The sequence below is a fragment of the Drosophila subpulchrella genome, chromosome 2R (genome assembly GCF_014743375.2).
Source record: "Drosophila subpulchrella strain 33 F10 #4 breed RU33 chromosome 2R, RU_Dsub_v1.1 Primary Assembly, whole genome shotgun sequence".
Taxonomy (NCBI): Eukaryota; Metazoa; Arthropoda; class Insecta; order Diptera; family Drosophilidae; genus Drosophila; species Drosophila subpulchrella.
Window position 1 is genome coordinate 4,782,123 of NC_050611.1, and position 14,800 is coordinate 4,796,922.

General features: G+C 37.9%; 4 protein-coding genes across 4 annotated transcripts; 1 reads left to right on the top strand and 3 right to left on the bottom strand.

Annotated features, from left to right (window-relative positions):
* Positions 1 to 86: 86 nt before the first annotated feature.
* Positions 87 to 6,543, bottom strand: LOC119552145 (23 kDa integral membrane protein). Its single transcript, XM_037861942.1, has 5 exons — positions 6,473 to 6,543; positions 5,736 to 5,819; positions 852 to 1,214; positions 596 to 787; positions 87 to 520 (listed from the first exon to the last, which is right to left on the bottom strand). Exons 2-5 carry the CDS (start codon positions 5,793 to 5,795, stop codon positions 449 to 451), a joined length of 687 nt encoding a protein of 228 aa, XP_037717870.1. The 5' UTR covers positions 5,796 to 5,819; positions 6,473 to 6,543; the 3' UTR covers positions 87 to 448.
* Positions 6,544 to 7,626: 1,083 nt separating this feature from the next.
* On the top strand, positions 7,627 to 9,587 carry LOC119552146 (23 kDa integral membrane protein). Its single transcript, XM_037861943.1, has 5 exons — positions 7,627 to 7,764; positions 8,501 to 8,692; positions 8,753 to 8,914; positions 9,168 to 9,365; positions 9,425 to 9,587. The coding sequence occupies exons 1-5, from the start codon at positions 7,705 to 7,707 to the stop codon at positions 9,494 to 9,496; spliced, it is 684 nt and encodes a 227-aa protein (XP_037717871.1). The 5' UTR covers positions 7,627 to 7,704; the 3' UTR covers positions 9,497 to 9,587.
* A 771-nt stretch (positions 9,588 to 10,358) lies between these two features.
* Positions 10,359 to 12,927, bottom strand: LOC119552144 (23 kDa integral membrane protein). Its single transcript, XM_037861940.1, has 3 exons — positions 12,589 to 12,927; positions 10,952 to 11,143; positions 10,359 to 10,891 (listed from the first exon to the last, which is right to left on the bottom strand). Exons 1-3 carry the CDS (start codon positions 12,646 to 12,648, stop codon positions 10,445 to 10,447), a joined length of 699 nt encoding a protein of 232 aa, XP_037717868.1. The 5' UTR covers positions 12,649 to 12,927; the 3' UTR covers positions 10,359 to 10,444.
* Positions 12,928 to 13,073: 146 nt separating this feature from the next.
* LOC119552148 (CD63 antigen-like) lies at positions 13,074 to 14,523 on the bottom strand. Its single transcript, XM_037861946.1, has 3 exons — positions 14,190 to 14,523; positions 13,961 to 14,125; positions 13,074 to 13,422 (listed from the first exon to the last, which is right to left on the bottom strand). The coding sequence occupies exons 1-3, from the start codon at positions 14,439 to 14,441 to the stop codon at positions 13,171 to 13,173; spliced, it is 669 nt and encodes a 222-aa protein (XP_037717874.1). The 5' UTR covers positions 14,442 to 14,523; the 3' UTR covers positions 13,074 to 13,170.
* Positions 14,524 to 14,800: the final 277 nt, after the last annotated feature.

Below are 14,800 nucleotides of genomic sequence, written 5' to 3' on the forward strand. Positions count from 1 at the left end.
TATATGTTTATAATAAATATATATATCCTTTTGCTTGGGGCTTTTCAACAGTTTATAGATTATATGCTTAGTTATAAACAAAGGTATCATTATTAACGTGTTTATTTGTTTGTATTTTTGTTATTTTTGGGGGTTCGGTTCAACAAGTAAAACGTTTGTACAAAGGCTTTGGAAATTGCTTTGTTTGCTCGTTCGATAGGTAAAAAACGAATTATACCAATAATACATAGGATATACAAAATGTAAGCGTTTCATATCGCCTTAAACTAAGCTGTTTCTCGTTTCTTTCATGGCAAATGTCCAAGTAAATGGCGAAATTTGCAAATATTATTATTTATCCCTTTGTGTAAGTGCGTTCGACGACTGCAAAAGTTAATGAGAATGTGAGGAGTGTGTGCTACTGGATGTGGGTGTGCCTCTCGATGTGGTTGATAGGTGCACCTATCTCTTAGTACGCGTTCCGGCGCTTGTAGTTGCGCACATTGTTGGCCAGGCAACAGGCGAAGATGAAGCCGATCAGCTAATAGATTGACAAAGATAAATTGTGAATTAATAAGTAAACAAGCTCAGCTTATTTGAGGCTGCCAATTCTCACCTCCACTGCAATAAGGCCGATGCCCACGTATCTGGCGTTATCCGAGCCAGCGGACATCAATTCAACGAACTTTCCACGGCACCCTGAGTAGTAGTTAGTCGGGTTCAGGCAAGATCCACTGCAGCAACTTGCGGGCAGAGTTTGTCCCTTAGAAATGTAGTCCAGGGCAGAGTTTTCTCCGCAGCAGTGCAACTAGAACAATAAGTCCGAACAGGTCAGATATAACAAAATGTTTGGCTCTATTTGCAGCACTTACCGATTTCTGGATGGCATCGAAGACACCTCCCTCCTGGGCGGTGTCTGACTTCCAGGCGTTCTCGATGACATTGCCCATGGCGTTTTCAAACTTATCCTTGTTGGTGAACAGCAGAACGACAAGGGTCAGCTGCAGGATCAGCAGAATCAGCAAGAAGACAGCGTAGCTCATGGTCATGCAGACAGATTCGCGAATGGCGCCGCAGCATCCCAGGAACGAGATGAAGACCACCACCGAGCCCAAGCTGATCAGAACGATCGGCATAAGAGCCTGTGGGGGGAAGCCCACCTGTCCATTGACTTCGATGGTCCCAATGCTCTTCAGAATCAGCACGCCATATACAATTCCCAAAATGCCGATGACCTGGAAGGGAGAAAGAGGAAACGAATCGGTTTAGATAAAATAACAATTTTGATATGAGGTATACAAAAAAAAGGAGTTGCGTTTTTATCCTAAAAGGTTATTTTCCCAAGTACTAAAGTGAATCTAAATCGGCAAAGACAAGACGTAACAGATACATCAGATGCATGCTGCAATTGCGCTTTCCACGAACAACTCTAAATATAGTTCAAATTAATCAGCTCGCTCTCGTTTATTTTAATTGAAAGTGGCGGAGTAGAATGGCTTTCGCAATTACCATGCTAAAAAGACTTAATTACCACAGAACCCTGTAGCTGACCTCAGGGACTCCAAGTCAGGCCCAGGCACGCCATCAGCGGCGCATGGTTAATGATAATTAAAGTAAGTAAGTTACGTAATTCCCAACTAGTTTGCCACCACCTCGACGCTACTGGTCCAAGAATATTTGCTGGCCAAACAAGCCAAAGGCCCCCCGATCTGATCCGATTAGATAAGCCAGAATCCGTGAGCCGCATCCCATGACATTCACATTCACATTCACACATGACAATGGCGCACAAATCTCGCCGAGGTCTGTGGTGCACTGTAATTTTGGTTTTTATGGGGAGCGCTCTGCCCAGACAATGCGAATAAACTTTGATCTTTCGGCAGCAAACGAACGCCTGACTTGCTGCCCCAATTGCTGCGCGGTCATCAATTGAATTTGCTTGATTTCATTATGTGTACACTGTATCTTTGTGCATATTTATGGGATGTGTGGGCTGCCTATATCTCCACAGATTTAAAACTCGAGTGGCTGTGCGCGAAGAGCTCAGAATACAAATTCGTGGGCGGCGGCGGCTAGCTAAATAACACATTCATTGCAGGTGGATTTGATTCCGTGTCAAAATTGACCCAAAAATATTCAAAAAATCCAAACAAAGGAAAGCACTGCCCCGGCACTCTGCTAATTGTTCCACTTTGGCAGCACTACACTAATAAACAAAATGCTGCATGAAAACAACAGTTTTCGTTTTGAAACCTGTTTGCAGCCGCCAACTTTTCCCACTCAGCTTTTACTTATGCTAGCCCGATTTCTGCTAACGAGGACATTACACAATCCACATAAATATGGCCGAGACAATGCTGTCGACCACGTTTCGCTTAAAACTGTCAGCGACAGCTTCAGTGACGTCACTTTGAAATGGAAATATAATGCAAATGGCTTTTGCAAATTCCACAAAGCCGAAATAAGGGTCTGAGATCATATGGCCGACAGAAAAACAACCCTCAAGGGAAACGAAAATAGTTGGCAAGTTTGCGTACCGCAATAAAGATATAGATATATATTTACTAATACGGAGAACCACACCCAAAGCTGTGAATGGCTTTGTTTGGCGCCAAACTGCCTGCATCTTCAAAGCAAACAAGTTGGAATTTACCCGACGAGCAACAGGACAAATGCGTGTTCGAAATGTGTAATTGTTGAATTAAAGTGTACAATATAATGGTTGTAGTCATGCAATTTATATCTGACAAGCCCACGCTGACAGTGATAAAAATAATTAAAGCAATCAGTTGTGTAAGTTTAAAAATGTACCCGCTGATTAATGTACTTTTTTATATGAATTAAAATGTTAGAACAATTGTTACTCCATCACAAGCCCAACAATTTTGAAGTCAAATCGTATTTTGTATGGGGGAATCCATTATAAAGTTAATGGAAAAATAAGATCATTATTGTTTTTAAATATTTTAAGAAATATGAAATGAATAATAAATGAACAATGGAGACTCTGTCCAGATATGCATACTTTTTAGAATATTGTAAAAAATATGAAAAGAATAATAAACAAATAGTTATAATCGAAATATGGGGAAATATGGTTTGCACACTCTGTCCATTGTTGTTTATAAGTTGTTGGTAGGTACAATATATGTATGTACAAATATGTATGTATATCCGTTAGTAATTTCTGTAACTTTTTTTAATTGTATCAATACTTAAAGCTATTATTTTTAGGTAAAACAAACTGGTTGTAGTGTTTATAGACGGTCATTGCATACGACTTTTGACTTCATGAAAACACTACCTTACATTCTTGCTTGATTTTATATATTTCGCATAAAAGCGGAATCGAAGTGCCTCGAAATAAAGTACACTCATTGGCAAAACCACAATCCAGTAGTTGCGTTTATACCAACATTTGCACATGGCAATTGAGAAGCTGACACGTCATCGGAAAACATTTTCCTGCGATTCGTTCAATACTGAGTTTTGCTTTCGCTAAACGAATATGTAAATATTTGCTCCTGAAGTTATTTGACGAGTAACTCATGGCGCAGGAAACGACTGTCGATAAGCTGAATGCAGGTCACTCAATACCCGGTGGCCTTACACTCATGGGCGAGACTGCACGCCCTTTTAGCAGCAACCACCTGTGGCAGACTGGTTGCGCTTATTATAGTAATACTGGTTTGTCATTTGGCATGCGAAATACGTACAAATTGTTCTAACGCTCTAATGACTACATCACTGAGAAAAACCTATGACTCAAGGTATCTCAAGTATCATAGCATAGTTCTTTTAAAAAAATGCTAGTTTACAAATATTTGAGCTATAGACTTTATTTCATGTACTCATCTTGGCTGAGGAAAATTGTATTTCATTTTTAGTTCAAAGAAACATTGAGTTTTTCAAAAGTTAGTGTTCTATTCTGACCGAAACTAAGTTGTTTTTCCCCTTTTTATTGTCAAACTGCGAAATGTGGTTCTCCTATAGTACTCGTTGCTGCTGTTTTTTCGAGCGTTGCGGCAGTTTTTTTTTTTTGCTTTTTGTTGTAGAGGTGTTCGGCGAGCTCTAAAAGCGGCTTGTTAATTTATTTGGCTTGTCTGTCAAGTGTGTTATATACTCGGCTATATACTCGAGCGGAGCAGATAAATATCAACACGGCATTCTGTAAGTGTATACTATGTATACCACATACAAACTTCTGCTCCGCCAACCAGTTGTTCAGTGTGCCTTTTGTTTTATCGCTCTTCTCTAGAGCAACAAGTTTTTATTTTCGTTCATTCTGTAGTGCCTTTCTGCTCATTTACCTACTTATGTGCAGGTATGTTTGGGCCAACAGACGCGGTAAAATCAAAAGCCCTGAAGAATGCCCATAAATTATAGAAATTAACTGAAATTATATTTGAAATTTGAGGGTTAAAGCCATCGTTATAAAAAACCTAACCTATTTGTACTTGTTTTTTATAAATAATCTTTGAGGGAATAAGACAGCTATATGATTATTCTAGCCTAGAGTTTCATAGGAAATACTATCACATTTCGGTTGGGAATCTCAAAACATTGTTAACTTGCTGATAACATTTTGACCGCAATGGTAATGTTTTTTATATTTACCATTCGTTTCGCTTTTCGGTTTGTTGCTGTGACTTTTGTGACTCATTTTGCGTTTATTTACAGGCGCCTTAACGAATGCTAAGTATTCAAAATTTAACGATGAGTATTTGCCTTATTATTTTAAGCACAGTTTACAGGGTTTTGGCCTGACAAGGCTAAAATGTGTACGTGGGTGTGAGTGAATTCAAGCAAAAAGAGTATACATCGAAAATACGCTGATTCTGAACATTGCCCTCGGATCATGTTTAAGCCAGCTTTATATTTCAGAAAAGAACAGCGTGAAAAATAAAAGATCAGATCTTCTTCAAACAGAAAAATGTTTACATTTAAAATTTGTGAATATCATTTTCAGATATACCTTCAAGTAACCGCTTCTTTTACTTATTTTTAAACTTTAAAAAGCATAACCAAATTACAATTTTAAGGAAAGTAATATAGAAACCAGATTTCAATGTGCTATCTCTAAAGTCAATTGGCGTATGAATTCTGAGGTTTTGGAACTTTGGAATTCAACTATTTTTCTGTTTCTTATATTGTTTGGAAGTGTTATCTTGTGCATACCAAACGAATCCACTAGAAAATCCATATCTCTAGAAATGCCTCCGGAAGTACAGAATATTTATATTTCATATTTATGGTATACTCCAAAAGGGAAATACTGGTCCTCAAAGATCACACACAAATTAATCTAAAAATTCTTGGTTTCTGAGGCAATCAAAATAAGGGTGAACTTCTCGGAACCAGGGGAATTCGCCTCGAAAGCGAAAAATCCAGTTGCTGAAATGGAAGCTGAACAGACTGCGGCGATGATGACATCACCAAAGTTCAATAGCGAGTCGAAGCAAACAGGCAAACAACAGAAAAGCACGAGTTCTCGATTTTCAATGCTCCGCCTCTGTTCTCAGGGGCATTATTACAGTACGTAATTTCTCGGGGATCCCACAATACCTCATATATATCGCACAATCAATATGCACGTTGCATATACATTTCGATCGAATTCATAGACTCTTATTTCGACAACACTGTCGTAACACCGTGTCCCATTTTGGCTTTCACGCAACTCTTTTGTACCGGTTTTGTTTCAGTTTCGATTTCGGAGGTTATAAACCAGATTTATAAGTAGTAATTATACTCACCGACACAATGGTGTTGAATATGAAGAGGATGTATTTGACCATAGAAGTGCCGCAGTCCATGTTGATGGGTTTTTACTGTACCGTCTGGAATGGGGGAAGCGGAAAGAGCGCAATTGAATAAATCGTATTATAACGTATCGTATTAAAAAACAGACTCAGTAATTGCCCAGCTAATTGTGCAATTTGAGCCGATAAATACCGGGAAATATGTGATCATTGCAAAAACAGGATTAATAAAAAGGGCTATTTATAAGGTCTGAGAGATAAGGGTTCTCCAAGCATCTATTATCACCCCGCTTTCTTTGGCGTCCTTCCGAACCCGTTGCCCGGGCAACAACAAAGGCGAACGAAAACACAAAAGGCGCAAACAGAATGCAACTTTTCCACTACAACAAAACAACGAAGGCCGCGTCAATGGGGCTCCAAGATTCAAGTGGGGAAAATGGGAAAAGTTCACTGCACTCTCTCAAGGAGAAGAAGAAGCAGCAGCAGCCTCACACTGTCTCATTTTCATACGATTTTCTTCCGCTTTTCACACTTATTTTCTCGTACTACGCAGTCTTTTGTTTTCGTCTCTCCCCTTCCTCAACCACTTTTACTGGGTTGCAGCATCTGATTTTGTTTTTGTCCTGTCACAAATTTGTGAGTTTGAGAAACACCACTAATATTCATTTGCACTTCGCTCGATAATTCCGAGAATCGCACAATAAATAATTAATTTGGACTCGCATCATTACCTTTGCCTTTAAATTATTGTTAAATTTAATTCCAACGAAATGCGCGTCCGTTCGAGTCGAGCAACTTTTTTGTAATCAGTGTGACCGTGCGGGCACCGCTCTTATATGCCATTGGAGCCCTAGAAATTAACCCTAATAAATCCAACTTTCATTAGCACTTTCGGAAAGCAGGGAGAGAAACTTGGCTAGACCTTTTCCCCAGACCCAAACCAATTTGAAAAAAAGTAAAATGAATAGTCCAAGCATGGACCCAAACCATCTTTTAAAATTCTCAGAATATAAGTTTCTTGATTTAAAGCCTTCAGCGTTGCCACTGGCAAATCCGTGCTGCCAGACCGAATTTAGTTAGAATTTAAGGAGAATATAGCAAGAATTTAGTCGAATTTTAAAAAAACTAAAAATTAAATTCAAGAATGCGACACGATCCTAGTCGGACGTGACCCAAGAAACGAATGTGATGGCTCAATGTAAACTTTAGTTTTCCATACAAGATGTTTTTAAAAGATTTGGTTGGCTCAAAAAACTTTATGTGTCTTAAGTCAAATTGTAAATTACAATTATTTATTTAAAAACCGTTTCACCAATATTCATATGACAGATTTTGCCACAATTTTCAAAGATTTCGGTTGAGAATGAATATAAATAAGAATCTTCAACTACACTGAAAAAACGAAGGAAAATCAAAGTAAATATCTGGATATTGAATTTAAAGTTTCGACTTACATATTATATATCATAAATCATATTTACTTTAAATATTTACTGTCAACTAATCATTGTTTAAATATTTTAATTAACAATGATTACTAAATTTAATATTTCCATATTAAAAGCTAATAAAAGCCGCAATGGATGAAAACAATGCGATAAATATTAAGTTTAAATATCCTTCTTTGAATTCTTTGAGTTCAATATGCAGATAAATAAAGTAAAAAAAAAAATATTGATTTTTTCAACTAATTTATTTTATTTATTTAATTAAATTAATTATCAACGACAACATTTATTTTAGTAAACGCCGCATACTTTTCGCCAAAAAATTGTAATTTGCAGTCAATGCTTTTCCTTATCACCTGTTGACTTTGAGAAGCTTTTTGCGATAGGAAAACCAACGCAAAAAGAATTGTTATATATCGAACTTTTTTCAGTCCCAACTTGACTTTGAACCGAAACGCATCGAATAATATAATTTTTTCCTTTCGAAACCGATTAAAGTAAAATATAGTTCTGCAATGGATTGTGGCGGAGTTTTTGTGAAATATGTGCTTTTTGTATTCAATATACTGTTTGTGGTAAGAATTGTTTCTCAAGAGATGCAAAGATCTCAATTAGTCAACAGGGGAGCGGTTTGAAAAACATATCCATTGGATCGTGCGATATCTTATCTGCAAAGCAATGACAAATAAACTCTTGGGGCTCAAGATTTCCGTTCATAACGCCCTGGACACTGCTTTCAAAAGTTATCTTATCGAAAAATACACAGAAAAATGGGTAGAAATGGTTAAAAAAACGTAAAATTCTTTAAATAAATCATTGCATGCCAATGGCGAACGTAATTACGGCTAATGAGCTGAAACAGTTGTCGGAAAACGCATTGTACTCGGAAAAGATAACAGCATGAGTAATACTGTTGATAGAGATCCCCCTCTGAATTCTCTAGGGACTATATAGTATTTTTGTGATGAAATTTGATGTAGAGAATGAGCACACTAAAAAAACAAGAGCTTTATTATCGAAAAATTTCACCAAAATCTCTTAAGAAATGATTGACAACGCAGCTTATGTTATTTGTCTTAAATATAGTAGAAGTTTATAATAGATAGTTAGGTGATGGGAGATCATAGGCAAATCTGATTGTGCATATAATATAACCCCCGATTAAAAGTAAACTCCGTGTGAAGTTCCCGGTGCGCTCGGAGACAATTGCTTGGGTGGAGGTGGTGTTATTCAACTTGGATGAATCACCAACGCTATGACTGTTATCGAAACCTTTGACTAACATAGTTAATTTCTGGTTTTTCATTTTAGATATGTGGCATTTTGCTTATCACCTTCGGCTCCATTATGGTGTCAACCATAAAGGATTTCTCGGGTGTCGGTGAGACCTTCACAGCCAACAGCGTGGCCATCATCATCCTGGCCCTTGGATGCATCATCTTCCTGGTGGCCTTCATGGGATGCTGCGGTGCCATCCGCGAGAATTCCTGTGCCCTGACCTCGGTGGGTTCTTAGTTTCTTAAGCCTGTAGTATGAACTGACTTTATTTTCCCCTTTTATTAGTACTCCGTTGTTATGCTGGTGCTGCTGATCAGTCAGCTGGCTTTGATTATCTACGTTTGGGTGGACCATGTGCAGATTCAGCAATCCCTGGAGAAGATTGTCCAAGCCATTTGGGATCAACGCAAAACCGATGCTCTTCTCATGGACACACTGCAGCGATCCGTGAGTATATTTTATACATATTTTAGAAATCATCTTAATCATTATCTATAAATAACAAATAAAACAGGGTAAAAGCATTCGAAATTTAAATACTTTTCCCCTGTATCAGAATAAGTCTGAGCAAATTTTGTTTAACATTTTTAGATACATTTATTTTACAAGTTATCGTTTTGAATTTCAATCGTTGTTTTTAGTATAAGTTTGAAGATGATAAATACGTTTTGCGTAACACTGTACATTTCTGATATTGCAGTTCAAGTGCTGTGGTCTGAACGGCTTTGCTGATTACGGCATTACGTATCCCGCCTCCTGCTGCGACTCACCCTCCAATGGAACCTGCGCACTCACCCAAGTTATGACGCGATCCAGCTGCCTGAAAGCCGTCGATTCGTTCTGGGACACCAATGTGAATATCATCAAGTACGCTGGTCTAGGCGTGACCGCTGTTGAGGTAACTTAAATCTTAAACTTTCCAAATTCCTCATACTAATGGCCACCTTTTTTCCTCAGCTTGTGGCCTTTATTTTCGCTTGCTGCCTGGCCAACCAGACCCGCAACTCCCAGAGACGCCAGAACTACTAACCTTAAAGCATCTTATAATGTAGAATTAAGATTATCTCCCGACCAACTAAACGACATAAAGTAAACATATAAATAAATAAACAAATATAAATATTTCGTCCAATGTTCTTCACATAATGGTTTTCTATTTTTACGACGATTTTAGTTCATTTATAGAAGGGGGCTTTGAAGGATAAATTTTCTATCAGGTAAATTAAATAAAATACAACAAAGCCAAAAAATGAAACCCCGTTAAAGAGATACGCCTGCACTTATAAAATCAACTGCCCTCAAAAAAATAGTATAGAGTAAAAAATGTATTTGCTGATAAACTAAGGGTCTTTATTACCTTAAATAACACTTGCACTAAGGGGCGGCCCCAGAATTTGGTTGTGGGCGGGGTTTTTTAGAAACATTTTTCGTAGCATACTTTTTTACAGAAAATTTTGTATAAGAGTGGGGGCGTAAATCAAAATTGTTTGTTAATACCCCATTGAGATTACCTAAGCAGAAAAGTAACAGTAATATCCATCGTAATAAAACCAATCTTTCACTCAAACAATTTTATTGGCAAGTTTTAGACCAGGTTGGTTTTAATTTAATTTCCCTTGGAGATTGTCTTCAGGTTGTCTTGAAACTTTTTTAAATTTTAATGTTGAATAAAAGCAGTAAAATTGTAATGTAACGCTACATACCCTGAGATAACACGTTAAAAAAAGGGGAAAAAAACAACACCACTGACAAAAACACCCGCAAATTTGACTATTTCGATTCTTATATACATAGGTATGGTCAGTAAAGATGACCAGTAACAGCAGCTCCAAAACAAAGTTTTTGCTCTTACTGCAGAATTGTTTGTTAAAAAGTAAGTAATAAGTGGAAATTTATCGGAGTCGAAAACGCTTGTTAAAATGTTTATTATAAGTAATGGTGTTATAAGTTATAATCTATTTATTGGTCCCTCGATATCTAGGCGTACACCTGTCGCCCGGCATTCTGGGTGCGCATACAGTTGGTCAGGGCGCCGGCGATCAGGAAGACGATCAGCTCGAAAATGCAAAGGCCCAGGCCGGACCAGCGGATGATGTCCATGTTGTTGTCCCAAAACTCCTCAAACTTAGCACTGCAACCGGGTCTCGATTGGTAGACCGAAGGGGTAGAACAAGTGGTCTGGCGATCCAAGTAGCCGCAGCAGGTTCCGGGAATCGCAACACCGATGGTATTGTAATTTGTATAGCTGGTGTCGCCGCAGCAGCCGAAGGTTTCCTCCAGCACGCCCATTGCACTAAAGCTCTTCGAGTCCCAGAGCAAGTTTACCAGATTAGCCATATCCCCCAGGAATGCCGATCGATTTACGAACACCCAACAGGTGAGCACAAGTTGAAGGATGAACAGGACGAAAACCATGCTGGTGTACTGTGAAATGCATAATTTTAGTTGGCTTTACTCACTTCCAGCCCCATTAACAATACTTACAGCTCCCGTCATGCAGGCACTCTGCCTGAAGATTCCGTAGCATCCGAAGAAGGACACTATGAAGATCAGGGCTCCCAGAACGGTGACGCAAATTGGGATGGTGTTGGTGTTCGTACCATCCCCAGCAGCATCAAAGTGACTCAGATCGGACAACATGATCGAGCCCAGCACGATCAGAAGAATGCCAACGATCTGGAAATATAGATGATGTTTTCAAGAATATAAAAAAGCGAATTCTTTTATTCTGGGCTCAAATTCCAAACAATTTAATGGCGAAGATATTAAGAAATTTTTTGTTTTTCAGCTGCTTCTTTGGCTTGACCCATTGCCTCATGAGTATAAATAATAATTTAATAACATTTTTTATTTGTTTGACTCCGTTTGCAATATATGGATTTATTTTAAAACTTCTTAAAAATGTTAAAAACTAAATAAAATAAGTAAATAACTTTGATTTAGTAAATATAGTAAATATATAATATTGCATTGGTTGTATTACAAGTGAGCCTTAAATGGGCTTATACACTTTTTAACAAGGAAATAAGTAACTAATATTTTTATTACTTACTGAACGTTTATCTGTACTCTGCATTTTTATGACCGTGTGTTCAAGTTAATGTTCAATATTAACGCATTAGTTATATTACAAAATACAGATAACGTCAATTAACTGATAAAATTGGTGTATGTCCGTTGGCATTACAATGGTAGATAGGTACATTTTTTTTAACTTTGCCAACACATTATTATGAATAATAGTGATAAACCTTGTGACACCGAAAAAAACCGCAACGAAGAAACCGATGCGTAATTCGGAATTTTCCACCATTTTTTTATAGCGTCTTAGTAAAAAAATTTAAACTTTGTGGCTTCTGTTGAAAATTTATCTTTACATGAAGCTTCGCCCTCATTAAATACAGTGGCGGATCCAGAGACGATTCTTGGGGGGGGAAATTGAACTTATTCTTCGATTTGGGGTTCAAACTTACTGCGAGAGAAATACAGTACAAATTATAAAACAAAAATATTATTTGGTGAGAAGAGTGTTGTATTTTAATTTTTTTATTGCAGAGAATATTTTTCTAGCAAACAAGTAAAATTTTCAGGTTCTCTGGTTCCAAGGGGGGGGAAATTTCCCTAATTTCCCCCCCCGTGGATCCGCCGCTGTTAAATAGGCAGTAACATATTTGATAAAGGACTATTCTTATCTTAAATTGTATAACAAATGAAATTTTCTTGTTATTGTTATCTACATTTGTAACTTTGGATTTATCCATTTTGATTTATTATGTATTCCATTAGAAAAATGAGTGGACTTTAAAACCATTCAGTTTTTAAGGCAATGTAGAGGTATCCGAAAAAATATTTAGTATTTAATTTATTATTAATAACGATGTTTTCAATAAAATATTTTATTCCATTAAAATTAACAGAATTAATGGAAATGCTGTTTAAAAATACAATTTTTTTAAGAATATTGCGAACTTATCGCAATCTGTTTTATCCCAAAGATGTTATATTTAGAAATAGTTATATATTCTCACTTATTAATAACATTTGGGCACTTGTTATAATTCTTTTTTGATTCACTTGTCCTTAGTTTTTTTTTTTGCATTTTAAATTCTCCCACGACTTACCAAAAACACAATGTTGACAATATACAAAATAAAGTTGACTATTCCGGATAGACAACCCATTTTGAGACTTTTAGCTTGTTTTGATTTTCAGAGTAATAAATATCAAATAATGTTGTCCAATAAGAGGAACTCTAATTTGCTTTGATTTTATCGCGTACTCGCGTCGTTTACTGTCGTTCGATTGGACTGGAAGTCCAGATGGGCTACCGTTTTTAAATTGTCCAACAGACATGGCCGATATCGGAAAGATACGCGAGTGCCTGATATCGTAATCATGGCCCAAAAGAAGGATAGATAATGGGGCCCGAATTGTGGGGAAACAGATAATAATTGGCATATGGAAGTGAATCATTCCTGAGGGCAAATATTCTCGGAAACGTGGCAATGGGCTTATTAGCAGATAAGGACTTAGTTTTAGGAAAACACATCAACTTGTCGCGATAAGATAGCCTATGGCCAAGATAGACAGCGAATAAGCAATAATATTTCATTGAACTTAACCTATTTCGTTTTATTTAAGGTGAGTGATAAATGGTTCTTTGGAATTATGCTATGGTTATAAAGTTATGTCAGACTATTTTTTCAACGCTTCCTCATCGCGCTGGCCAAGCAGCAGGACATGATGAAGATGCCCAGCTCGAAGAGGGCTATGATCAGACTGCTCCATCGAATGATGTCCGTGTTGGAGGCCCAGAAATCGACGAACTCGGTCTGGCAGCCAGGTCGCTGGGTATAGATCGCGGCCTCACAGGTCTGGCTGCGATCCGTGTAGCCACAGCAGGAGGCCGGAACAGTAGTGTAGTCGGTGTATCCCGCGTTTCCGCAGCACTTGAACTGTAATAAAAATTGGTACATTAATATCCTGACGAAGTTATATTCAATTTTCGTATTACACAGCTTGCATAATATTTAAAAATATTTTTAAAATATTATTAGTATCGTAGGTTGTGAAAAACTTTGCCTATTTGTTCTCATCTGAGTTGAAAATGTTCTTAAAAATAGAACGACATTTTAAAGTTAAAAATGTTTTTATTTTGCTCGAAACAAGTTGAAAGAGCGGTATTTAAGTACATTGTATGTACAAATAAACTATTAGTTCAGTCCTTAGTGCATAATTATCAAAAAGTTGTTAAATAAACTCAATTTTACTTTTCTCTTCTTACCATTTCGTTCTTATATTGATACCAAAATGTACTTTCACGGTTTTTTAAGAACGAATGTTCTCAATTCAAGAACAATGTTCTTAGATAGTTTTCTCTGTGTAAACATTGTAAAATCTGAGCCACTTTTAAATATAAACCTTTTAAGTTTAGAGTCTGAATAATGCTAAACTAGTGATACTATCTTCTTAGTTTAATTTCTGAGTACTTACGGCCAATTGCAGGGCGTCCATGGGGTATCCCTGGGCGGCGTCGTTCTCATCCATGGCCTTGTCCACCACCTTGCCCATGCTGGTCAGGAACTTATCGTTGGCCGCGAAGATCCAAATGGACAGGGCCAGTTGAAGACCGAACAGAATGAGCATGCAGATGGCGTACTGAAAAGGTGGGTAAACCCATTAGCTTGCCAGATCGGATGGTCAGGGGGTCCAAATAACTTACAACTGTAGTGCAGCAGGCGTTCTCCCGAATAGTGCCGCAGCATCCGAAGAAGGCCACCACAAAGGTGACACTGCCGATGACGATGATGCAGATCGGGATGGTTTGGGTGTTAACTGCTCCCTCGAAGGTGGTGAAGTTGCCCATCTTGGAGAGCATGATGGAGCCCACCACGATCAGCAGGATGCCACCGGCCACAAAGATCAGGTTGAGCAAGTACAGCAGGTACTTGAACATCGAGGATAGACAATTCATGGTGCTCGGTTTTTTTTTGGTTTCTCGTTGGTTCGCTGGATAATCCGTTCGTTCGAAGCGACGATTTTCGTCAAACTGAATTGGCTTTCTGGCAGAACCCGGCTATTAAAGCGTATTCGAAGTACTCATCTTATCGGGTGCTTTCCTATCTCAGCCATAAAGTTCTCTATGTACTGGAAGCTCTCTTCCCTATGTACTTGAACAAACCATTCTGTTGATCATTTTGCACCCGCCTAGATACTAGACCATAGATTATACTTGTAGACCACAGAACCCGGGAAGTTACGTACCCGCCGGCCTCAATGAATCATATGTTGGTATAAACCTTTATAGGGGGCGGAAAATATTTCACATTCATA